The sequence below is a fragment of the Uranotaenia lowii genome, chromosome 2, assembly GCF_029784155.1.
Source record: "Uranotaenia lowii strain MFRU-FL chromosome 2, ASM2978415v1, whole genome shotgun sequence".
NCBI lineage: Eukaryota > Metazoa > Arthropoda > Insecta > Diptera > Culicidae > Uranotaenia > Uranotaenia lowii.
In genome coordinates, this window is record NC_073692.1 from 282,110,436 (window position 1) to 282,137,617 (window position 27,182).

Below are 27,182 nucleotides of genomic sequence, written 5' to 3' on the forward strand. Positions count from 1 at the left end.
ATGCTGGCTTTAATTTTTTGTATTGAATTGTAATGTTTAACGAGGCTTGTTGGATAATTTAGAGGGTAAAAAGGAAGAAGGTATAAATGTTCACACTCAAGCTTAGTTTCAACTTAATTTTAACCTCGAAAATCGGAAGCAAACCAATTATAAACAGGTGGAGCCACAAGTTGTTAAACAACAATGAACAAATGTTAAAATTTAAATAAAGCCATATCAATGCAAAGTAAAATGGTGCAAGACTATAAAAACGCGCATCAATGATCGGTAATTTGATTGGTCTGTGAAAAAGATCTATAACGGCTCATTCATTGTAGAATATATGTAGGAATGAATTATTTTTCATAGATATTCATCATTTGGTATGTTGAAATGAAAGGTTCAGACATTTTGAATATAGGCATCGATTTTAGTGAAAATTGGTTTTAAGCTAGGTATATAATAATAATGACATGGGCTGAAGAGAAAAAGTCTACATTTCTTAAAGACTTTTTTCATAGTTAATGATTTTGACGTTAATTGAGTTTCAAACAAGTCCCGTAAATGTTTCCAACATTTTTGCTAGTAAATTTTAAAAGTTGGTTTGACTGAAATCGAGAGAAAACAGAAAAAATTAAACAATTTGTATAGTTCACCAACAATCAATCAATAGAACATGGTAAATTATGTTTTGCATAATAATCATAAAATTTGATGTAGTTGTTTATAATTTTCATGTGATCAAAGTTAAAAAAAATGAGTCTTAAGGATTATACATTCCCTTATTAGGCCAGAACAAATTTCAAATCCTTCGTTTGTCACTTGGAGTTGGAACATCGCGAGGGGGGGGGGGGGGGGGGGAACAATAAAAAATAATGTGAAAAACAAATAAATTGGAATAAATTTAACGGAAGCTTGCTGCACAAAATCTAAAAAACAAGTAATTTTTTATCAATAAATTCAATAAAATAAAAAATAAAAAAGGTGAAATAACATCCATATTCCAAAATTTGTTTTTTTTCGTCTTGTTATCTTTTGGATTCTTGAATTTTTTTTTCGAAATGTACATTAAATAAGGCAATGGTCATTTAGTATCCGAAAACTTTACATCGGTGATAGCTACGTTAATAGAGCTCGAATATGCAAAACTTTAGTAGCGTTGTGTTGGTTATGAAAAGGACTATCTTGTCAATTTTTGCCAGATTTTTAAGTTAACGTGTGTTTGAGATATTTACGATGCAAAAAGACATAGTAAAAATAATTTTATACAAATTTGCTCCTTTTACGCACTTTGCACCTCGAAAATTCTTGATTGTTGACTTGAAGGTTCATGAACTGTTGATTTTTTCTGATTTTTTTTCGGACCAAATGGTTAAGAAGAATAAGGGGCCACTATGGGATCCACACGAAGTTCAAACCAACCATTGGAGTGCAACCCTTGATCTTAAAAATGGTAAAAATTCTATGGTTATTGGGGAGAACTGAATGCAGTCGCCTTAAATAATACGAAAAATCCATTTCCGGCAGGCAACAAGCGTTGGCTGACTAGTAGAAACCAAGTAAATAACTAATAATTTCAGTTCCAAAGATCGCAATCTGTGCATCCGATTTTTACACAATATGACATATGTGTTCTGATGGACAAAAAAAATTATGTTAAAACCGGATTTAGAAGATCAAACTCTTCGAGATGCCTACTCATGGAAAAGTTACAACCAGATTCCAATTGCTTTTTCCAGGAGAGTTTGTGTAAAATATCATGATTTTGCAAAGGTTTTGCTTCTGTGATAAAAAAAATAAACCAATACATGACTGAAAAAAGTGTGCAAATATAAAAAAGAGATTTTATGAAAATGTTAGAGTATAACTTCAAAAAAAAGGTAAAACACTTTTTTTTACTTTACAGATGAAATGTAGCAATACACGCGCAATGCTGCCAGATATACTGACGATCTTGTGAATAGTTAATTAATTCTATATTAAATTCAGGATTTTTAAATATATTCGTTTATATTCAAGTTATGTTTTCCAATTGAACCTATAAATATCCTTAAAATTGTTGTGATGAAAACTGCATATAAACTTTAACATGAAACATGCTTAAAGATAAACGGACATGGCGCGTTTTGCCCTGCCTAGACATGTTTATGAAAAATCGTTTAAAATAACAGAAAAAATAATTGCATAAGGATATTTTTCGTTGTGTGATGATTGTCAAGACCAATGTTCATCATTGAAACAGATGCCAAGTAAATATTTTGCTGATAGATGCCGTAATTCATTACGAGAAAGTTGAAAAATTGCAAGAAAAGCTCCTAAAAAAATGGCATTTTCAGAAATGTTTAACAATGTTTTTTTAGTGAAATACTGATGGTGGTGCATTTTGTACCGACTTACATTTTAAACACAGTTCCCCTATAACTAGTGAGCATCAGTTTTGTGCATTGAGAATGGGTTTCTTATCCCAAGTAGGGGAACTGGGTATAAAATGCGCAGTCATGACAAGATGCGCCACCATCAGTATTTCCCTAAACAAACATTGTTCAACATTTCTGAAAATGCCAGATTGTTCTATTTGCACTTTTATGCGTTTATACACATTTGTGGATCTTCTTAGTTTTCTCTATTGCGTAAATTTGACGAAAAACGAAAGCAATTTTTTTGGGAGCTTTTCTTGCAATTTTTCAACTTTTCTCGTAAGGAATTACGACATCTATCAGCAAAACATTTACCTGGCATCTGTACCAATGATAAACATTGGTCTTGACAATCATCACACAACGAAAAATTTCCTAATTCAATTTTTTTTTTGTTATATTTTACGATTTTTAATAAGCATGTCCAGGCAGGGCAAAAAGCGCCATGTCCGTTTATCTTTAAGCATGTTTCATATTTGTTAAAATATATATGCAGTTTTCATCACAACTATTTTAAGGATATTTATATGTTGAATTGGAAAACATAACTGGGATATAAACGAATATATTTAAAATTCCTAAATTTAATATAGATTTAATTAACTATTTACAAGAACGTCAATATATCTGGCAGCACTGCGCGTAGCAATACATTTTTCCATCTGTGAAGTAGAAAAGCAGTGTTGTTACTTGGCAAACACTTTGGGAAGCCCTTGAATTAATAAACACTTATTAATCGTTAAACGGCGCGTTTGGGTACACACATATGCGCACTTTGCCCCAAACGAAATGAAAATCATACTTTAGAAAGCCTTTCAAATTTTAACGATAAGGACGTAAATAACAGGTATAAGTGTTCCTGTTTGTGTATTTCTGGTGAAGAACAGTCCCCTTTTCAAAACTTTTGTTGAATTTACTGGATTGCATTCTTCATTTACGAGAAATGAAAGATTCTCCTTAACGTGGGCGTCTTACCCCCAGTTCCCCTACCATTCCATTGACTTTTGTGCAAAATGTTCTCGGTCAATCACGGAGTAGCAACCATTGGCGATGTGATTTTTTTCTCAATACTGAGTCACGCCTGAGATCATGGTTTTCGAAATGCATTTATTTGAAAACAATAAGAGTCAACAATCATATCATCAATTAATAACTTAAGAAGAAAAAAAGTCATTTCAATAAATATCATTTTATTTAAAAAAAAAACTTATAACACAGCATTTCGGGTTCAATTTTCCAGGTGGATGTGATTAGTCAGTCAAGCTAAGCTAGTACAATAAACATTTTTTTTCTTCATAAAATTCAAAATGTATAGGTACCAGTTTATCGTTCATAAATCATCAACTCTCTGGAGCCACCACTTTTATTACAATAAAGAGCAGCATAGATGAATTTCTTTTTTTTTTTAATAAATATTTATTTTGACTTTTGAAAGAACTGAAACAGTCATTTTACAAATAATTCGAATCATTTTTAATTTACGTTAGCCTAGAAAAAACAGCGAGTTGGAACATAAATATTTGAAGGATATTACGAAGATTGATGTTTTATCAAAACTCTTTTATAACAACTGAATTTTAAAAAGAACTCATTTTTCGGAACTTCAAATATGAAGTTTTTTTTCAACTGGAATTCTTATCTGAGATAACAAATATTTGAACGTAACTACACAGAAATAAGCTTTTATTTTAAACAAATTTGAATAAGCGATATTTTAAATATGTCATTTTTTTTTTTCAAATAATTGGTTTATCTCACTTGAATGTTGACCGCTTCTTGCAAAATGAACATCAAATTTAAGCTTAAAATTGCACTCAAAAACGCTCAAAGTTTCAGATCGAATAATTGATGTATTCAAAAGATATTCCATTCTGTATAAGAATTTTTGTTTTCAAAAAGTGGACTTTTGTTCTGTAAGAAGCTACCCATAAACCACGTTTTCTTTTTTTTTTGTTTCAAACTCAGTACAAAGTTATGATTTTTTTTTCGCGGGCAGTAAGAGCCAAACAGCTTTTAATTGAGATGTCTTCGGCAATGTGCCCGAAATCACAGAAAAATCTATAGTTACACAGAACTTCAATCAAATTTTCTTAACAGAATCAGTGCAACCGAAAACCGATCTCTGGAATTATTCACACATATAACAGATTTTGCATCAATATTTACGTAATTTTAATTTTTTATTTTTTGAAAAAAATGATATATTAGACTGGTATTATTAACTTATTTTTCCCATTACCCAATAAGTCATGATTTTTCAATAATATGTATAAAAATAGCATCACAGAAACCTTCTTACCTATACACGGGCCTGACCCATAGGGTTGGGATCAAAGATCTCCACTACTGGAGATCCGGAGCCAGCGTCTTCACTTGCTACCAGCCAAGGTTTTCGTCAAATGTGCGGATTTCAGCAGCTAGACTACGCCGCCACGAGCTTTCACAGAAAACCCTTAAAAAAATGTTGGGTAAAATCACAGTAATTATGATTTCTTTTTCCCCAAAAACACAGATTTTTTATTTCAAATCTTTCGACGCCGGTAACACCAGAATGCAGATTTGAATTACTGAGAAAATTACATGCAAAATGAATTTTATTTTGAACATGAAATTTGCGGCTTAATTTTTTCATTTTAGGTCCAAATTTTCCCATTGATCGTTGTAATACAGTATGATTTTCAAGCAAAACTCACCTTTTCCTTAGCTCTCTGGAGCCACTTTTGAGATATTATTTCCTGCAGAATGTTACATGCGCGCTCTGAATTGTTTATGCTGGGTATATATGTAATATTGAAGTCATTTGACTATCGCACACTTAATGGCTAAAGATAAAAGTAAGATTTTTGTGCATAAGTATACTTAGTCGACAGCTACACATTTTTTTAAAGGACTTTATTTATTTCCATGCTAGATTGCTCTCAAGTGATAACTGTTCTCCTATGAATTTTTTTTCGATAATTCTGAATTTCTAACTTATAATTAGAAAATATATATATATATATATATATATATATATATATATATATATATATATATATATATATATGTATATATATATATATATATATATATATATATATATATATATATATATATATATATATATATATATATATATATATATATATATATATATATATATATATATATATATATATATATATATATATATATATATATATATATATATATATATATATATATATATATATATATATATATATATATATATATATATATATATATATATATATATATATATATATATATATATATATATATATATACACATATATATATATATATATATATATATATATATATATATATATATATATATATATATATATATATATATATATATATATATATATATATATATATATATATATATATATACATATATATATATATATATATATATATATATATATATATATATATATATATATATATATATATATATATATATATATATATATATATATATATATATATTTATTAAGCTGGTAATGCTTACTAATTTTTCTTATAACCCAATTAGTCACGTTTTTTTTAATAAAATATATGCATACGAATCACAGAACATAATTTTTAGGTGAAATCACAGTAATTTTGATTCTTTTTTTTTAAGAAAAACACAAAATTGTTTTTTACATCCCCAGTAGCCAGTTACACCAGAGGTCTGATTTGAATTACTGAGAAAATTACACGCAAGATAAACTTTATTCCGATTTTGATAATTGCAGCTTCTTTTTTTTCATTTTGAGTCCAAATTTTCCCTTTGATCGTTGTAAAACAATATGATTTTTAAGCAAAACTCACCTTTTCCTCAGCTCTATGGAGCCACTTCTGAGGTTATATTTCTTGCAGAATGTTACGTTTACGCTCTGAATTGTTTTTGCTGGGTATTTATGCAATATTGAAATCTTTTGAATATCTCACACTTAATGGCTAAAGATAAAAGAAAGATTTTTGTTACAAGTACACTAAGGCGACAGCAAGGCACTTTTTTGAAACGAATTTATTTATTTCCGTGCTAGATTGCTCTCAAGTGGTAACAGTTCTCCTATGAGAAGATTTTACGATTTGCAGCGGAGTCAATGGGTTTGATTGCGTTTGTCACATAGGATTTCACATCCTCTAATCAATTAAAATCTGTTGCAAACAACATGCCGGGACATCTGTCGAAGTTTCGATTCTAGCGGCCGTTTTTCCGACTCGTCCGTTCTTGCTGTCGGTTCGTTCTTAGTTTTGCAAACCTAAAACTAGCTTCTAGCCTAGCAGTTGTATACTGTATAGGGTGAATGTACCCGATCTTGGCCCCTAAGGCATGGTTGACTAGTTTTCCCAAGATTGTAGACTTCCTGTAATGTGCAGCTATGAATATCCTTTGACAAACATGATTGCTTACTGGTCTGGAATCTAGTAAAAATATGACTTGGCTTTGAAACTGTGGATAATTTGAAAACAATCCTTTCAAACTTTTGATTGAAATGCTCCATATTGTGGCCTCCGCTCCTTATTGTGGCCCTTTCTGTGTTCCTTAAATTGGCCGTCACGCGCTTCACTAACACATTAACGGGCCACATGAATTCGTTGATAATATGGTGGAATAAAGCACAGCAATGTATTGTATTGTTTTCAAAAAGTCGGAAGTCGAGAATTTCAAAAAACTTTTAAAATTCAGAATTATTCTCTTACTTAAAAAAAAACTCTACTTGTTTAAATCGGTTTTTTGTTTGTTTGAAATAATGAATGAAAGTCTAAAAAAAATAGTTCGCCATGGTTCGCCAAATTTTTTAACATTGAATCATGATTGATTTGTTTCCATTTAAGTTAACACAAAACAGAAGACACCAAACTGACGTGGTCAGAATAATTATTGGTTTTATCAGTTATTTTTAAATTTTCAAAAACATGCGATTTTCACCCTACTAAGAAAATCGGGTAAGTTGCAACAAACTCTGTAATGATTGAAAAATCAAATGAAAACGTCTGAAAATTTATGGTTTTTGATACATTTGTGATGTCATAACGCATAAAACACCAATTGCAGTAATTTTTGGTTTTATCCGAATTAAATTTTAATATTTTTCTGTCAAAAATGTTTTTAAGAAAAAAGTGTTAATCTCCTGCATACATTTAGGGGTAAAAAATACTACAAAATATTCTATTAGCTTAAATCATGAAAATAAATCTTAGGATGGATGAAATTTTAGTGTTAACAAAAGCATAATGCATAACAATCATATCCCAGCATATGGAAACGCGATTTATGAGATTTAGTTCTGATTTGCATTTTGTTGCATTTTGCCCCAGACAGTTAACTGAATTATAAAAATATTTATTTATAACTAGCTGACCCGTTGTGCTTTGCTACACCTTCCAAAAATAAATTTTATTTGTAAAAATTTATTCAAATTTAGATTTTAGAGAGCATTTTTTTATATCAAACCTCATCATACTTCAGAACCAACAACTTTGAAATGAGAGCTGCAGCTGCAGTTCTGAATTGCAATTCAAAGAAGGTATATATTATTTACTGAAACTTGATCTTTAAACTCGTTTTTCAAGATCTGAAATTTGTACTCTGTAACCAAAAAAAACCTTTTTAAATATGGTCCCTTCTTTGAAAAGCTCTTTATCTTAAATTTACATGGGAACTCTCCCATCTTTTCCAATTTTGTCCCACACTGCTTGAAGAAGGTAGGCAAATTTAACAGGCTCGAGTTTACATAATACTAATTGAAAGAAAAAGATTCGCATATTGGAATTTATTGCAAATTGCACTTTATGGAGAGAGAATTTTTTAAATCGATGAATAGCGTGAATCGAGACAGTTTTTTTTTGAGTATATTCCTAATAGTCTGTATTATTAGCACCTCCAGCTCCTGATAAGCTTTAGATGGGGTATTTTTTGGAGTTGAAAAAAAAAAGCTAAAGAAATATGAAAAAAAACGATGAAAGGGATTTTTAATAACCATTTTCAAAGAGCTTTTTTCACCATCCTCGCTTACGAAGCAGTTTGAATATCTATCCTTTTTGCGCCAAAATTATGTTAAAAAAGTTACGCCATATTCCAAACTCGTGGACATGAGGCATTATAGCTAAGTTTCCCCAAACAGCACTTATCATGGTAATGAAAAATATATTAAATTAGTTATGTATTAAATACAGTGCAAATTTTTTATTAACAGATTTACTACGGCAAAAAATATAAATAATTAAAAAAAAAAATCAGTTGCAGAAAGTCAAATATTCTAAAATGGTGGCAAAAACAAACTTTTAAGTTTACATTTGTCCCGTATATTGGGGCAGGGTCAATGCAAAGCTTATTTACAGATGCGTCAGAGTAATGGCTTTAAAATGGATTCAATACGTATTCCTGTTTTTTGTTCTATCAAGTTTCACTGATATATCTACAGTATTCCTGCAGTATAAATATATGTTTTTACTCCACTTTTAACGAATGCCGTTCAAAGGGAATGACCTTCATTTACAAAGACATTTCAGAATTTTCAATTTCCGCTTCAGTTTCAACATTCGGAATACCCCTTCTGGTCTTTCCAACATATTGAATCATTTTGAAGATGAGTTTCTTAAAAGTTAAAGACGTAAAGACGTTTGCCCTTGCCCCACCGTGTAAGTTGACAGGAGGGAATATTGTTTTTAACACTTTAAGGATATACTAAAAATTTCTCATAAAAATTTTGCGTCCAGTTGAATATCAGTTCTAAAGTCTCGCTTTTCAAAAACGAATCGGATCAAAAGTCTCTTTTATGCAGCCATGTAACACAAAAACACTTTTCATGTTGAGTTCGTACTTTAATTGGTATGTTATCAAAAAGTACGATGGTTTTTTAGAATTTTTTAAAATAAAAAGCTCCCATTTTCATTTCAAAATTCGTTTCAGTTGTGTTTTTGGGCCGAAGTAACAATTTATAGAAGAAAACATAATTTTAAATTTTTTTTAACAGAGAAAGTTGAACGTTTGAACATGTTCTAATGTTTCTTGAATGAAAAGTCGAATGCTACCTACATTAACACGAACTAAATATGGAAGTATTTTTGCAAATCTTTCAATTGGTTTTGATTCGATTGATAAAATGCCAATCCGTGTCTCATCTAGGCGTCATTCATTTCCACGTGCAATTAAGCAAGAAAAAACACATCTAAGTTGCATATCGCCCCCATGTGCATAAGAAACATAGGTACATACTTGGTTGAGAAACAGGCGCCTGATTGTTAAATTTTTCCAGCGATCAATGAACCGTATGCTTTAGTTACTATCCACTTGCGACGACGTTTGCTTGACCATAGAGACAAAAAACAAACTTGAGGGGTAAAAGAAAATCTCTAAAAATAGATGCCATGAATTTTCAATTTCAGATTTTGGCAAAAAAAATGTAGGTATATGTTTTATTCGATCGACAAAATGTCAATCTGGGTCTCATCTAGGTGTCATTCATAACCATGTGCTGTACAAATGAGCTAGGAATCAAGTAGAAAAAAATCACATCAAGGCTTCATATCAACACCCCTTGCATTGAAAATATTCTTGGTTGAGAAATACGCGCCAAAATATTCCCACTGATCAGTATGCTATGCCATGGACGCCTCGACCTTGGAAACGAAAAACAAACCGCCCAAAGGAAGAAAAAATCTCGAGAAAATGGATGTCATGACTTTAATTTGTTCCGAAAAACTACAAATTTAGTATGGAAGTCCCCCCTCCCTTAAGTCAGATGGAGTTTTGACTATAACAGAAACCATCCCCGGCCTCAAAAACCCTCAGATGCCAATTTTGACGATGATCGGTTCAGTAGTTTCCGAGTCTATAGGGAACAGACAGACAGACAAACATTCATTTTTATATAGGGTTAGTTGCCCTACTTTGGACCCTTTAAGCGGTGGTTTTTAAATAATCATGATTTTCTCTAAAATGGACGAGAAATTTATATCCTTTAGGGAATTCATTCATAAGTCATGATCTTATCTGAAAGTTTCACTGAAAATTTTCAACATAGGTTACGCCTTTATTGAGATATTTGCAAAGATATGGATGATCCAAAGTTCCAACATTGAACCTACTGTTCCTATTTTGGTACTGAACCGGTTCCTTTAAATTGACCTATAACTAAAATTCATATAAAAGTATGATTTTTCGAAAATAAACAAACAAATTTATTGAAAATGTAATCTTCAATCAATTATTATCATACAAAAGTATTACACCTTTATAACATTTAAAAAAACTTAAATTTCTGTTATGAATATCACAAACACTTTCATTCCCCGTCAGCTCTATCAGTAGAACATTAGCTGAAACTTGTTTGTGTCTACTTACTTGCAGTTTAAATGCGCAAAGCTGGCAAAAACTGTTGGAAATACTCAATATCGTTTCAGAATTATGCCTCAATCAAAAATTCGCACCTTTGTTGATTTGTTTGTATTGATACAAAGTATTGGTGATGTTAGGTCTAAACATGGAACATCAAAGTCAAAAGTTTCCTATATTTGGACCCGTTGCAAATTTTCTGAGTTTTTCCTTGATTTTCATGAATTTTAAGAAAAATAGGTAGGATGGTTTATATTCTTCACAGTGAAAGTAATTTTCCTTAAAACTTTGGCTTGGACAGTAAAAAATTGTGATTTTTCCTTAAACACTCTAATTTCTTAAAACGCGCCCCACTAAATGAGCTGTCTGATTTACTACTGATGAGGGGGTACATTTTTAAAAACGTTGAAAATTTCATCAGAAAGACTTTTAATGTCAAAAAACGGTATGGTTGGGTTCAGGAAGAATAAGAGTTCATTGTGTGCATAGGAATATATTAATTCTGTGCCAGCAAAAAGAATTATTTACAATTTTCGACATTTTAGGACTAAAGTAGGCTCTAGGTCCAAAGTAGGAGCACTCACCCTATATAGATAACTAGCTGACCCGTTGTGCTTTGCTACACCTTCCGGAAATAAATGTTTTGTAAAAATTTAGATTTTAGAGAGCATTGTTTTAAATCATACCTCATCATACTTCAGAACCAACAACTTTGAAATGAGAGCTGCAGCTGCAGTTCTGAATAGCAATTCAAAGATGGTATATATTATTTACTGATCTCTAAACTCGTTTTTCAAGATCTGAAATTTGTACTTTGTACCATAAAAAACCTTTTTAAATATGGTCCCTTCTTTGAAAAGCTCTTTATCTTAAATTTACATGGGAGCTCTCCCGTCTATTTCAATTTTGTCCCCCACTGCTTGAAGAAGGTAGGCAAATTTAACCGGCTCGATACCCAAACAACACTTATCATGGTAATCAAAAATATTTTAAATTAGTTTTGTATTAAATACAGTGCAAAATTCTTTTTTTTTTTTAAATAAATTTACTACGGTAAACATATAAATATTTAAAAAAATATCAGTTGCATCACTAAATAAGTTCTCAGCGTTTTTTTATTTTCTCTTTGAAAGTCAAATGTAGGCTAAGTTTACATTTGTCCCTTATATTGGGAGTAATGGCTTTAAAATGGATTTAATACGAATTCCTGTTTTGTTCTATCAAGTTTCACTGATATATCTGCAGTATTCCTGCAATATAAATTTATGTTTGTTACTCCACTTTTAACGAATGCTGTTCAAAGGGAATGACCTTCATTTACAAAGACATTTAAGAATTTTCAATATCCCCTGCAGTTTCAACATTCGGAATACCCTTTCTTGTCTTTCCAACATATTGAATCATTTTGAAGATGAATTTCTTAAAAGTTCGACGTTTGCCCTTGCCCCACCGTGTTAGTTGACAGAAGGGAATATTGTTTTTATCATTTTAAGGGTAAACTTAAAATTTCTCTTAAAAATTTTGCGTCCAGTTGAATATCAGTTCCAAAGTCTCGCGAAGCGGATCAAAAGTCTCTTTTATGCAGCCATGTAACACAAAAACACTTTTCATGTTAAGTACGTACCGTAAACTGGGGGAACTTTGATCACTTTTTTCATTCATTTTAGAATATTTTGGAAGGGGTTGCTTTTTCGTAATACCTAAAAGCTTTAAAACCCTTACTGAGGTGGGGAGTTTTAAACATGATTATGGATTGCAGTAAATTCAAACGACATTGGTCGTCATAATTAAATGTTTGTTATAAAAACAGATTTCGAGTTTCGGGGTAACTTTGATCACTATGGTTTTTACATATCTCAACATCTTCAAATTTATTGTCTTGATGCCATTAAGCACAGAAGGCTCAAAACATCGATAACAGTAATTTTTTGTTTGAACTCAATTGAATTTTTCAACGATTTCTTTCAAAAACAAATATACTCGAAAGATGGACAATGTTGCTGCATACATTTAGGGGTAAAAATTATAAACATTTCTCAATATTTTTTGGCCTTAAAAACAAATAAAATTTTACCTTCATGCAATTCCCTAAGTCCTCGTACTGTTCCCACGTTCTTTTTTTCTTCAAACTTTACCATTTGATAGGGTTTTTAGCCATTTTTCCTATACAGGCTTTTTCATGTAAAATGACCGATTTTTTCAATATCCAAAAATTATCATCAAATGACCATAAAAATAACACTTAAACTTAACCTAAACCAAGAAAAATAGTTGAACTTTCACATTAAACAACCCATTTGCTCCTATATGCTTAAATTTGATCAGGAGAGATGTTTGTTTGTGAGCCTTCAAAAAACCAGATATTTTAAGATTTTAAAATAACATTTTAAATAATATAAAAAATCTTCTAATAAAAACCAAATTTAGCTTATTTGTAACTCAATTCACAGGCTTTCAAACGTAGTAAACAGTTTTCAGATATTTTAACTTTATACTTAGTTAATGATGATTATCTGCAAAAATTTCTTGTTGATCAAAGTTACCCCGCTGATCAAAGTTCCCCCAGTTTACGGTACTTGAATTGGTATGTAAGCAAAAAGTACGATGGTTTTTACAGAATTATTTAAAATAAAATGCTCCCATTTTCATTTCTAAAATCGTTTCAGTTGTGTATTTGGGCCGAAGTAACAATTTCTAGAAGAAAACATAATTTTTAATTTTTTTTAACAGAAAAAGTTGAACGTTTGAACATGTTCTAATGTTCCTTGAATGAAAAGTCGACTGCTACCTACATTAACACGAACTAAATTTGGAAGTATTTTTGCAAATCTTTCAATTGGTTTTGATTCGATTGATAAAATACCAATCCGTGTCACATCTAGGCGTCATTTATTACCACGTGCTGTGTACAAATTAAATAAGCAAGAAAAAAACACATCTAGGTTGCATATCGCCCCACGTGTTTGAGAAACAGGCGCCTTATTGTTAAATTTTCCAGCAATCAATGAACAGTGTGCTTTGGTTACTATCCTCTTGCGTCGACGTTTGCTCGCCCATGGAGACGAAAAACAAACCCCAGGTTGAGAAATACGCGCCAAAATATTCCTACTGATCAGTATGCTATGCCTGGGTTACTTTCCTTTTGCGACGCCTCGACCATAGAGACGAAAAACAAACCGCCCAAAGGAAAAAAAAATCTCAAGAAAATGGATGTCATGACTTTAATTTGTTTCGAAAAACTACAAATTTTGTATGGAAGCCTCTCCTTCCTTAAGTCGGATGGAGTTTTGACTATTACAGAAACCATCCCCGGCCTCAAAAACCCTCAGATGCCAGTTTTGACGATGATCGGTTCAGTAGTTTCCGAGTCTATAGGGAACAGACAGACAGACAAACATTCATTTTTATATATATAGACTAGCTGACCCGTTGTGCTTTGCTACACCTTCCGAAAATAAATGTAATTTGTAAAAATTTATTCAATTTTACATTCAAGAGAGCATTTTTTAAAATCAAACCTCATCATACTTCAGAACCAACAACTTTGAAATGAGAGCTGCAGCTGCAGTTCTGAATTGCAATTCAAAGATGGTACATATTATTTACTGAAACTTGATCTCTAAACTCGTTTTTCAAGAACTGAAATTTGTACTCTGTACCCAGAAAACCTTTTTAAATATGGTCCCTTCTTTGAAAAGCTCTTTATATTAAATTTACATGGAAGCTCCCCCATCTTTTCCAATTATGCCCCCCACTGCTTAAAGAAGGTAGACAAATTTAACCGGCTCGAGTTTACATAAATTACTAATTGAAAGAAAAAGATTCGCATATTGGAATTTATTGCAAATTGTACTTTATGGAGATAGAATTTTTAAAACCGATGAATAGCGTGAATCGAGCCAGTTTTTTGAGTATATTCCTAATATTCTGTATTATGAGCACTTCCAGCTCCTGATAAGCTTTAGATGGGGTATTTTTTGGAGTTGAAAAAATAAGATATAGAAATTTGAAAAAAAAACGATGAAAAGGATTTTTAATAACCATTTTCAAACAGCTTTTTTCACCATCCTCGCCTACGAAGCAGTTTGAATATCTATCCTTTTTGCGCCAAAATTATGTTAAAAAAATGTTTCGCCATATTCCAAACTCGTGGACATGAGAGATTATAGCTTGAAGTTTTCCCCAACAACACTTATCATGATAATAAAAAATATATTAAATTTGTTATGTATTAAATACAGTGCAAATTTCTTTTTTTTTAATAAATTTACTACGGCAAAAAATATAAATATTTAAAAAAATATCAGTTGCATCACTAATTAAGTTCTCAGCGTTTTTTTTTTTATTTTCTTTTTGAAAGTCAAATATTCAAAAATGTTGGCAAAATCAAATTTCTAAGTTTACATTTGTCCCGTATATTGGGGCAAGTGTCAATGCAAAGCTTATTTACAGATGCGTCAGAGTTTTGGCTTTAAAATGGATTTAATACGTATTCCTGTTTTTTGTTCTATCAAGTTTCACTGTATAGCTGCAGTATTCCTGCTGTATAAATTTATGTTGGTTACTCCACTTTTAACGAATGCTGTCCAAAGTGAATGACCTTCATTTACAAAGACATTTAAGAATTGTGAATATCAGCAGCTTCAGTTTCAACATTCGGAATACGCTTTCTGGTGTTTCCAACATATTGAATCATTTTGAAGATGAATTTCTTAAAAGTTCGACGTTTGCCCTTGCCCCAATTTTCGAATGCTACCTACATTAACACGAACTAAATATGGAAGTATTTTTGCAAATCTTTCAGTTGGTTTTGATTCGATTAATAAAATACCAATCCGTGTCACATCTAGGCGTTATTTATTACCACGTGCAATTAAGCAGGAAAAAGCATATATAGGTTGCATATCGCCCCCACGTTCATAAGAAACATAGGTACTTGGTTGAAAAACAGGACCCTGTTTTGTAAATTAGTCCAGTGATCAATGAACAGTATGCTTTAGTTACTATCCACTTGTGATGACGTTTGCTTGACCATAGAGACGAAAAACAAACCCCTCTCTCTAAAAATGGATGCCATGACTTTTCAATTTCAGATTTTGGCAAAAAAAATTTAGGTATATGTTTTATTCGATCGGCAAAATGTCAATCTGGATCACATCTAGGCGTCATTCATAACCATGTGCTGTACAAATGAGTTAGGAATCAAGTAGAAAAAAAATCACATCAAGGCTTCATATCGCCACCACTTGCATTGAAAATATGCTTGGTTGAGAAATACGCGCCAAAATATTCCCGCTGATCAGTATGCTATGCCATGCAGGGCCGTAGGAAGAACCGACTCATAGGGGGGGTTTTAATGACTGATTTTTACCTATGATTTTTATCCCAATCACGAATACAAAAAAATTAAAACGAATTATGTTTGTATCTATATCATTATTAATCTTACCCATTGATAGATTTCGTTTTAAATAGTAACATTAAAAAAGTGGTCCGTAGCCTAAAAGGTATGCTAAATTTTTATAATGAAACCCTTTAGAAACAAAATATGGAATTTGCTTTCAACGATGATTTTTTGAATTTGTCTAAGAGTCGGGAAAATCAAAGTTATTTGATTTGAGCATAAAATAAGTTCTTTTAAGGGAAGCTTTCCATTAAAAAAAAAAATATTCTATACTTAATTCAAACTCTTTTTCAAGTTCCAAGTTTCTAACCTTTGATGAAAATAAATAAAATTTTCTCAAGAGACCGTAAGAGATAAAAATAATTTCGGATCAATTTGCTTGATGTAAACTTCAACTTAAGTTATGACTTAATTTTGAAATTTGGCTTTAAAAAAAACTGCAATTTCTAAAATAATGCTAAACAATAAACTGAGAAAATATAGGATTTTGTGCAAATAAATATTTTAGTTGAAGATCAGGTACATAATTCTTTAACAGCAAATATTTTTCATAAAGAACCAATTCCATAATGAAAATTATTTAGATGGTTTTATTTTAAATATAATTTGGGATATTTTGCATAAAACAAAACATAGAAAATTTGAGTTAATTTTCTATGTTTTGTTTTATGCAAAATATCCCAAATTCTACTTCATATTTATGATCTTTTAAAATGAATTTTCTCGGTGATCTATAGTAAAAAAAGGATAAAGGAAGGAAAAGGATCATTAGTAAGTGCGTTGATCAAAATTAAAAAAACTTTATATTTGTGGTTTTATGATGATTGAAAAACTCATTCACAAGCTTTATCTTTTTTTGAATTTTAAACCTGAATTCTGAACCTGATTTCAAAAATTGAACTTTGAATCTGTTTCCGAATTTCTATAGAACTTCTGAAATGTTAAAAAGACGTTTTCCGAAGTTTAATTCCAGATCAAATTTTAATGAGCCAAGTTTAAGAGCCCTAATTCATGAATCTTCAATATAAACTCTGTAGTGCTGGTTTAAAAATAATTCATTATTTCAATTATTTATTTTTAATCTGTTTAGTGAATCTGAATAAGGATGTGAATTTCAAATGATGAATCTAAGTCTAAGTTTTCAATTTTGGATCGCCACTTAAGAGCTAGAAATGTTTAAATTTTTTGTAAGAATAAAGTTTAAAAACTTCGAATTTGAATATAAAACAGAATTCATCGTTTTTTTATGTTCGGAAAACTATTATCAAAACATTGAAAAAGCATACAATTTTCTAAAAACAGGATTACCAGGATTTCAAAACAGCTTTTCATTCCTTATTCCTTATGACTATTCGAACTGAAAATCCAAAATCCTAAACTTGATACAGAATCAGAAATACGAAAATAAGTAGAAATACAATTTTGGTTATGGAAATATAGAACCAGAACCTCGAAAATTGGTTTAATTTAAAATTTAATATTCAGACCTGAATTTCTATGATAAGGTTCTCAAATTGCACGATTTTAACTGGGTGGGCCTAGATAATTGATATAAAATTTGGGAAAAGTCCGGTTCGACCCGGTTGCCCAAATTTCATTCGAAAAGCCCGGATTTTGCCAGGATTTATTCTTTTTCTCGTTCTTAAATCAAATAAAAAAAATGTGTTTTAATTTTTTAATTTATGCGTCCAAAATTTTTGGAGCAAGTTTTAAAACAGATTCATGAAAAGTTTTTTCAAGTTATTTTTACTTGATTTTTGATAAGTAATTCCAAGATTTTAATCAAAATTGCCCGGATATTGCTCGGATTTTGATCGACAATTTTGAAATCCAATACCCGGAGTTTGCAAGGTTTTTATATAAACAGTCCGGATTTGTCTGGTCCAGATACGTGATGAAAAAATTGTGGCAACCTTATTCTATGAACATGAGAAAATGTCAGAAACTGTAACTGAATTTTGAACGTAGGATGAATTTTTGAGGTTTTGGCATTAGGTTTTAGTCTAGATTGTTACTCTTGAAGAACTTAGCGCTGATATGATAATTTGATTATGAATTTAAAATTTTTAGTGTATAGTATCTCGATTGCTTTTTTGAACTCTCATGGGGGGGGGTTTAACCCCCAAAACCCCCCCCGTTCCTACGGCCATGATGCCATGGTTACTATCCTCTCGCGACGTTGGCTCGCGTCCGACGCCTCGACCATGGAGACGAAAAACAAACCGCCCCAAGGAAAAAAAATATCTCGAGAAAATGGATGTCATGACTTTAATTTGTCTCGAAAAACTACAAATTTTGTATGGGAGCCCTCCCTCTCTTAAGTCGGATGGGGTTTTAACTATTATAGAAACCATCTCCGGCCCCAAAAACTCTCAGATACCAATTTTGACGATGATCGGTTCAGTAGTTTCCGAGTCTATAGGGAACAGACAGACAGACAAACATTCATTTTTATATATATAGATTTGGTGATTGTCCGAAAAATATTTATACACCAACAGTGTTGGTATAGGATAATGAAAGCAATAGGGGAGATGAGGGCATAATGGGCACCTTAAGGAAAATGCTTATTTAACCATAGAGAACAGCTGTAATATGTGAATTACATCATTGATTCGTGTTCCGACACTCAAATAGTCTATTGTCTAATTGGATGAAACTTGAAAAAGTAGATAAAAACGTTTAAAGATGCATTTTAAAAAAATTTGCCGAAAGCTGAAAACCAGTCACTGTAGAGGCATAATGAGAAACCCCCCGAGGCAGTATGAGCACCATTAATGAAGGCATAATGAGCATTTTCTGCCGGGGAATCTAGCAGCGAATTCGACTCGATGAAGTCAATTGAGTAATAGAGCTACAGCTCAACTTGTATCGTCTGACGATTTGGCCTATTGGTTAGATGTCGGAGAGATAATCAGTAGGCTCGAGTTCGATTCCTGGTGGAGGTGATTTTTTTTTTCTTCTTTAATCATTTATGATCATGATTGCACTAAACGGTGAGGCGTAGATTCATCAAACAAAGCAAAAACAAAATAATCTAGGTCTGTTTGTAGAATTCAAAGAATTAACACATGTTCATACATTATGTTTCTGGTGTTTTGTTTGACGGATGATGCTTTGATGCTATTAGCCGTATAATGTAACAATAAAAAAATCAATCATGAATGGTATGTGCAAAAAAAAATCCCCTCGAACAGGAATCGAACTCGAGTCTACTGATTACCTCTCCGACATCTTACCAATAGGCCAAATCGTCAGACGATACAAGTTAAGCTGTAGCTCTATTACTCAATTGACTTCATCGAGTCGAATTCGCTGCTAGATTCCCCGGCAGAAAATGCTCAATATGCCTTCATTGAAAGTGCTCTGTTCGCCTCTAGTGAACAAATTAAAGTTAAAAAGCGTTTTAAAACAGATTCAAGTGAAAAATCGAAAATTTTATGATGTTGTAAATTGAGAAACAATGTGTAGATCATGTTGCAGTGCGTACATTTCAGATCAAGATGATTTAAAGGTCATAAAAGCTTATTTGGTGGTGCTCAAAAATTATAATATTTTCGTCACTTGAGAACCTTGCTGGTTATTATTTAATATTTCTGTAAATATGAAAAGGATATTTCTTTTTTGGTGAAAAATTAATACTATAGGTAGTACGAAACAAGTCCTCATGAAAATTTGTTTAAGAAAATACGTACTTATGTAGAAAAATGGACTTCTCATTATGCCTCGGGTGCTCGTTATGCCCTCATCTCCCCTATCAAGTTTGTAGGTGATATCATTAAGCCAATCCGTCATAATAGGTACAGTTTTTTATGGCATCGAAAATTGTAAAAATTTGTACATCTATTGCTCGATTTTTTAAATTTTTTATGACAATCAAAAACTTTAAAAAACTCTTTCACGATATTTAAAACTATGTCATCATCAATTTGTTATCATTCAATGATAACTTTATTACAGTATATTGAAATAAAAATTGAATGAGTGTTGTGGTATACAAATGTTGCATCCAACCCTGCTTTTGCATGATGCCCCGTTTGACGGTATTCAAAATGTCGCCCTTATCAATTTTCTAGCAATCGTATGCGGAAACTCGGTTTGCAAAACAAAACCAACTTTTGCTCGCTCCTGCCTGATAGGCATAGGTTGCATCTCACTCGCTCGTTCGGGAACTATTGCTAATGGAAGCGAAAAGCGAAGTCAAAAGCTGGATGAAACTCAAACTGCATCCCACTCGCACTTATGTAAAACCATCACCCAAATTCAGCAGCGCTTTCTTCGTACATTCCTACACGGAAAATAATAAAAAGGTAAAATTTACCGAGATAGCCAAGGTAAACGCTCGTGAAAGCCAAAAAGGTAACTTCTACCTCTCCGAGGTGAAACTCACCTCACAGCGCGGTAAAATTTACCTGAATCGAGGTTGGAAAAAAGGTACAATTCACCGAGGAAAAAGGTGAATCCAAAAAAGGTAAATCTTACCTCGTAGCGAGGTGAAGTTCACCTGAATTGAGCTGAATAAAAAAAGTATAATTCACCTAGAGAAAAAGGTAAAACCAAATAAGGTAAAACTTACCTCGTAGCGAGGTGAAGTTGACCTGGATTGAGCTAAACAAAACGGTACAATTCATCTCGCAAAAATAACTATTTGCCAAACACGTTTATTGAGGTTAAGCTGTTTTGTCGTTCAGGAGGGAAGTTTTGCTTCGTACTCAAATGTGAAAATCGGAACAGAATGGTAAGTGTTTTTTTTAGATATCATTTAGTTGTGATGGTTCTCGTTCAAAACTTTGCTTTTGTTTCAGACCGGCCCACAGAGTGAAGAAGGATTCAGCGGCAATGGTGGCTCGGGAGAACACGGAAGCCGAATTGTCACGAGCTTGGCAAAGAAAGGACTTGCCTCAACAATTTTTTAAAAACGGTAACATTCCAAATATTAATATTAGGTGAAAGTCCCAATTTATTTAAAATAAATATCAAATTTTGAATAAATTTTGTTTTATTTTTTATTGAGGAACCCATCAAACGAACTAGGATTTACCTTTTAAATCAGTGAATGGGAAAACGGTATTGTTTACTATTTTGCTAGGTGAATGCGAAAAAGGTAAAATTTACCTTTTTGCTAGGTGAATTAAAAACAGGTAGAATTTACCTTTTCGCTAGGTGAATGAAAAAAAGGTAAAATTTACCTCGAAAGAGGGGTGGAAAAAATTCACCTCGCAAAAAGGTAAATTTTACCTTTTTTTTTATTTTCCGTGTATGGACAACAAAGCCATCTCCTCCAACTGATGCACTGTGATCCGCAATCCAAAAAAAAATGATTAAAATTTTATTTTGGAATTTAAAGGAAATTGATAATAATAAAAATTCAAGCTCTTAGTATCATAGTGTTTGAATATTGTGATGGGAATTTATAAAAAAATTAAATTTTAACTCAAGTTAAGAGGCTGTCATAATTTGAACTCTGTAACAATTCTCTTTAAAGCGACACATATGCAGCAAAATGTTAAATATTGAGATAGAAGATATCAATTCGAATCCGGATTTTATTGATTCCGGTGAAGTGGAATTCAATGAGGAGAGAAGTTCTCGAAGCTAACTAATAAAAGGCAGCTCAAATGTACCAGTGTATTGGGTCAAGTTGGAACTGTTGACAGATTGGCCTTGTTTAAATGTTTTGATATCAAGTAAAAAGCGTCATAATTCCAAATACCCTTGAGAGATATAAAATGGATTTCAACCAAACGTACATTTATGATATTTTCAAGTTATTTCACGCGATTCATTTATTTTACTTTTGGCCGGCTTTTGAGTTTTTAGACCATTGTGCGACAACGGCCGACAAACGTCTGCCTGCTGCCGACTGCCTGTTGATGCCGTTTTCACACATACATACATATGTACCCGGTGAAAGTTGCCAAGTATTCGATTTGGTATACCGTTTACTTTGATTTGACTATATTTTAGCGAGTTTAATAAACTTTCACAATGTAATTTCACAACCAAAGTGAATGATAAATAAACAGTTATTCAAGTCAATTATTTTGTAAACATTTTAGCCCGGTTAAGTCCGCAATTTGAAACTAAAAAAAGCATAAAATTGTATCTTTCAAACACATGGTTTATGTTGAAATGCCAACACTGGTGCTTTCGATAAGTGAAATTGCATGCCAAGATTAGGCAAAAAAATTGTTTATAATTTCTTCAGTCTTTGTTAGAAAATTTTCGTTGTTTGGCATAGGTTATAATTTTATATTTTTTGCCATGTTTTCCTGTAACCGAAGATATTTTTAGTGATTTTCCTGCAAAGATGTGTGTGTTTTAAACCAGTCCGAAAGTTGGCAGATGCACTAGGAAGGTAGGTTCGTTTTGGTTTTTTCCACCGATCACAATTTTATTTGAAGTTTTGTCATGTGAAAAAAAATTATTACGCAGTTATTAGGATTCAATTGTGGATAACTGATATGCAGAAAGTTAACATATACGATTTTCTTCGATGTTTGATTTTGTCATATTTTTAGGTCTATATCTTGACATGATTATCACTCAAATGCATTTTGGCATGCCAAGATAAGGAGCATGCCAAATTAAGGCTCACTTACCCTACGTTCTAATTGTTTCCCCATTTTCTCATTTCCAACCCCGCAGAGAATCGAAAAAGTACCTCTGGCGCGCGGACCGGGTATCGAACATCAAGAACTGCAGCGAGATGGATCCGTTCCTGATGCGTGGCCGGAGTTTGCTGGTGGTCGTGGCCTCGGAACCGCAGCCGGAGTTCGATGAATTTGCCAACAAAGTCCGGACCTACAACCAGAAGCCGCCGTTCTCGTTCAAAATGCCGGCACTGTTCCAAACGATAGCCAAGGTAGGATTTGCCCTGTCACTGGAAGTGGAGCTAAGTGGAGTCAAATGTATGTTTGTTTTTGAGAGTCGCGTGTGAATTGAAACTTTTGCTGGGAATTGAATCTGTTTCAAAGGAAATGTTGGATTTGAAGTGTCTTGAATTCAACTGTGCTACATTTTTGAGGTAGATTATAAGGTTGGTTAGGTGACCAAACCTCATCATCGAATCCAAAAGTCGACCATACACATTTTGTTCCTTGACCCGAAAAAATGATATCTGCAAAACTGCAGCCGGACATTCATGTGTTTTGAAGCGCTCACATTTTTCTACTTTCAAAAACCAGGTTAGGGCGAGTGGAGAGAAAAACGAAATATGTTTGATGACCAATTCTAGTCTCAAAATTGATTTTCTGGAATGAAAATTCGTTGGATTTATATTTACATGCAATCTGCCGCAGAGGAAAGCCTCCATGTCAGAAATAGAATAAAAAATATGAAAAATGAAAAATTTTGATACTGAAAATAAAGGAAAACACAAAAAAAATGACAAAAATGACAAAAATGACAAAAATGACAAAAATGACAAAAATGACAAAAATGACAAAAATGACAAAAATGACAAAAACGACAAAAATGACAAAAATGACAAAAATGACAAAAATGACAAAAATGACAAAAATGACAAAAATGACAAAAATGACAAAAATGATAAAAATGACAAAAATGACAAAAATGACAAAATGACAAAAATAACAAAAATTACAAAAAGACAAAAAGACAAAAATGACAAAAATGACAAAAATGACAAAAATTACAAAAATGACAAAAATGACAAAAATCACAAAAATCACAAAAATCACAAAAATGAACCCGCGAACATTGGCTCTGAAGACAACTGACTAGCAAACTGAGATATATCACAAGTCTTTATTCCTATGAATCAGGTGCTTCAACCTGTTTAAAAAAAATCTTTGATATTTCTGAACCGTTATTTGGCTTTCAATTTCGGCCATTTCGATTACGTTCGCAAATCATTCTCCGAAAACGGAAACACTAGTCGGAAATGTACAATGGATCAAACGATTGGCATTGTGTTAATTTTGCAGCTTTTAATAAGGTTCGTTTTTCTCCTCTCTCCCATAATTTCATTCATCGATTGCCATTGACGATGGTCGGCGGAATAGCATTACGTGTCAATCTACGCAGCCTATCTGTACGATTCGGTGAAATTGTACGCGTGGGCTCTGGACAAACTGTTGAAGGCAGAAAATAGGACCCTGACGAGCGAGGTGATCCACGAGGTGGCCAGCAACGGGACCAGGATAATCGAAACCATCATCCGGAACAATACCTACAGAAGTAAGTGGGGGAGGCGCGGGAAACCCACCATTCCCGAGAACCGGGATTCGGGATGAATTTCGTCATTCTAATAACTTAAAGGTGCTTTTGTTCATTTCCCAAACTCCACCCCCGGTGCGAACCAGGTATTGCCGGTGCGATGATTCGGATCGATAATTTCGGAGATTCCGAGGGTAACTTTTCGGTGCTGGCCCTGAAGGAGGAAACCTACACCGAGGCGAATTTTACCTGTGCCTTCCAGATGAAGCCGGTGGCCCACTTCCAGATGATTCAGAAGAGCAACGATTCCAACCAGACTCGGAATGATGAGATCCCAGTGAGTGAGTCGTCGTTATTTTAATTTCTTTTGTTTTATTATTTTTCTCATGTGATCATATTTATAATTTGATAGTTTCTTACTATTTCATGTTGGAATATTTCTTATAGTTAGGTAATTTTGTCATATTTGGGTTAGGTTAGGACCTTTGCAGACTTTCCATATTTAAACCCCTGCAAGCTCGATGGATATGAGTGCTGAATCTACCAATTTTGGAATGTTTATTAGACTGAGTCGATTTGGGGTCATTTTTGAATTTCTCAAACCCTGGGGTCTAAAAAGCTTCGATTTTGTCCAAAACTCATCCATGATTTTTTGCAGAATTTATATGTTACGTTTACATGAGTAAATTTGAACTTTCAGGTTTGTATGGGAAAATTGAATATTTTGTACTGAAAAATCAATATCATTTTTGTTTCTTCTGTGGAACCGAGCCTGATCATGTTTTTTGTGCCAATTTATAAATTTCTTAAAGAAAATTTTCCGCTGAACAACTTTGTTGAAGACCATTACCAGCAACGCGAATAGTAGTTATGCAATACCTCGCTACCCAAGTAACACAGATTATGCCAACTAGCATTAGGAAGTTTTATTATGGTTTAATTATGGCATTTTTTTGTGCAGCTCGTTTTATGGCGGTTTTATTATGATCATGCAGAACGCTTATACTTTTTTTTCGACCATATGTTTTCAGATGGTTTAGAAAACGCTAATAAAACTTTTATTAAACATGCTGTTTTAGTTATTTTGAAAGAGTTATGAATGCTCTTTTTAAACTATAATAAAATACAAACCTAGAATTTTGCTTCAAGCTTTCTTTTGCATGTTCTATAATAGCACTCAGTGCATGATTATTAAACCGCCATAAAACTTAGTGACAGTTCTCGATCAAGATGTCAAAACAGGACACGCTCAGATTAGATAGCACATATTTGAATTGGAACTCCCATTTTTATACATTTTTGGTAAGTTATGCGTGTTGGTTTTGAGTTAAAATTAAAAAAATACATCTTTGAAAACTAAAAATCACCGAAAGTGGTATGAATATCTTCACAATATGAGTATTGAGTGAAAGGGCCCAAATAGTAGGAAAAAAATTGTTGCTTGACAAGATGGCGGCTTCCGCTTTTATTTTCAAAGCTGTAAATTACTGAAAATATCGTGAAACCTTCACAATATGGTTATTAGGTAAAAGTAATAAACGAGTAGAAGTCAAATTTCGTTGCCCGTTGCCATCTTAAATCCAAGATGGCGGCTACCACTCAACTTGAAAATACTGTAAATGACTGAAAATCGCATTAAACCTGTATTATAGGGGTATAAGTTGAAAGAAATCAACCGGTAGAAGTTGAATTTCGCTATCTGACGCCATCTTGAAATCCAAGATCGCGGCTTCCGCTAAACTTTAAAGTATAGTGAATGACTTAAAATGACATGAAACCCAGGTGGTAGTGGGTGGAAGGGCTTAACGAGTAGAAGTCGAATATTGCTATCTTACGCCATCTTGAAATCCAAGATGGCAGTTTTCTATAAACTTTAAAAATGCTCTAAATCATTGAACATCGCATGAAACCTCCAAAATATGGGTGTTTGTCAATTGGGATAAGCTATAAAAAGTTTATTTTTGCATTCTGACGCTATCTTGAAATCCAAGATGGTGGCTTCAGCTGAATTTAAAAATACTGTAAATGAATGAAAATAGCATGGAACTCCCAAATATATTGTATTGGGTGCTAAGGCTAAATGATAGAAGTCAAATATCTCTTTTCGCGTTTCTCTGAAAATCTGTAAGTGACTGAAAATCCCACAAAAACCACCACAATACAGACTCCGTTCGTTTTTGGCAACATTCGATTTTGGCAAAATCGAATTTGGCACATGTGCCTAAATCAGACGGTTAACAGAAACAACATAACCTTATAGTTTTCGCTAGAATAAGACCAATAAAATTTAAACATAATAGCATGATAGGAATAATAGAATTACATAAATGGCAAAAAGAAAACCAATAAACAAAACAAGAAAAGTGCTAAATGCATTAGAAACATAATGAAAAAATAATAAAAGTGATTTAAACTGATCTAAATTGTCATAAAATAGTAGTTTTAATGTAGTATTACGTGAAAAAAAGTTGTGTTCAAGCGATTTTCATTGATTAACAGTATTTTAAATTCAGTGGAAGCTGCCATCTTGGATTTCAAGATGGCGTCGGAAAGAAAAAATCGACTTCTAGTTTAGCCCTTTCACCCAATACCCGTATAGTGGTGGTTTAATGCGACTTTTTGTTAGCATTAAGCATTAAAAGTTGAGCGGGTGCCGCCATCTTGGATTTCAAGATGGCGTCTGATAGCGAAATTCAACTTCTACTCTTTTAGCCCTTTCACCCGATACCCATTTTGTTGGGGTTTCATGCGATTTCAAGTCATTTACACCATTTTAAAGTTCAGCGGAAGCCGCCATCTTGGATTTCAAGATGGCGTCAGACAACGAAATTTGACTTCAACTCATGATTTATTCCACGGG

The 27,182-nt window shown here is 32.5% G+C and overlaps 1 protein-coding gene across 1 annotated transcript in view; it reads left to right on the plus strand.

The window, feature by feature from the left end:
* LOC129742442 (receptor-type guanylate cyclase Gyc76C-like) overlaps positions 1-27,182 on the plus strand; it is a 297,360-nt gene that overhangs the window by 230,807 nt on the left and 39,371 nt on the right. Inside the window, exons 7-9 of the mRNA XM_055734340.1 lie at positions 22,790-23,006; positions 24,169-24,343; positions 24,469-24,659. Coding sequence (XP_055590315.1) covers positions 22,790-23,006; positions 24,169-24,343; positions 24,469-24,659 — 583 coding nt within the window. The remainder of the gene's footprint in view (positions 1-22,789; positions 23,007-24,168; positions 24,344-24,468; positions 24,660-27,182) is intronic.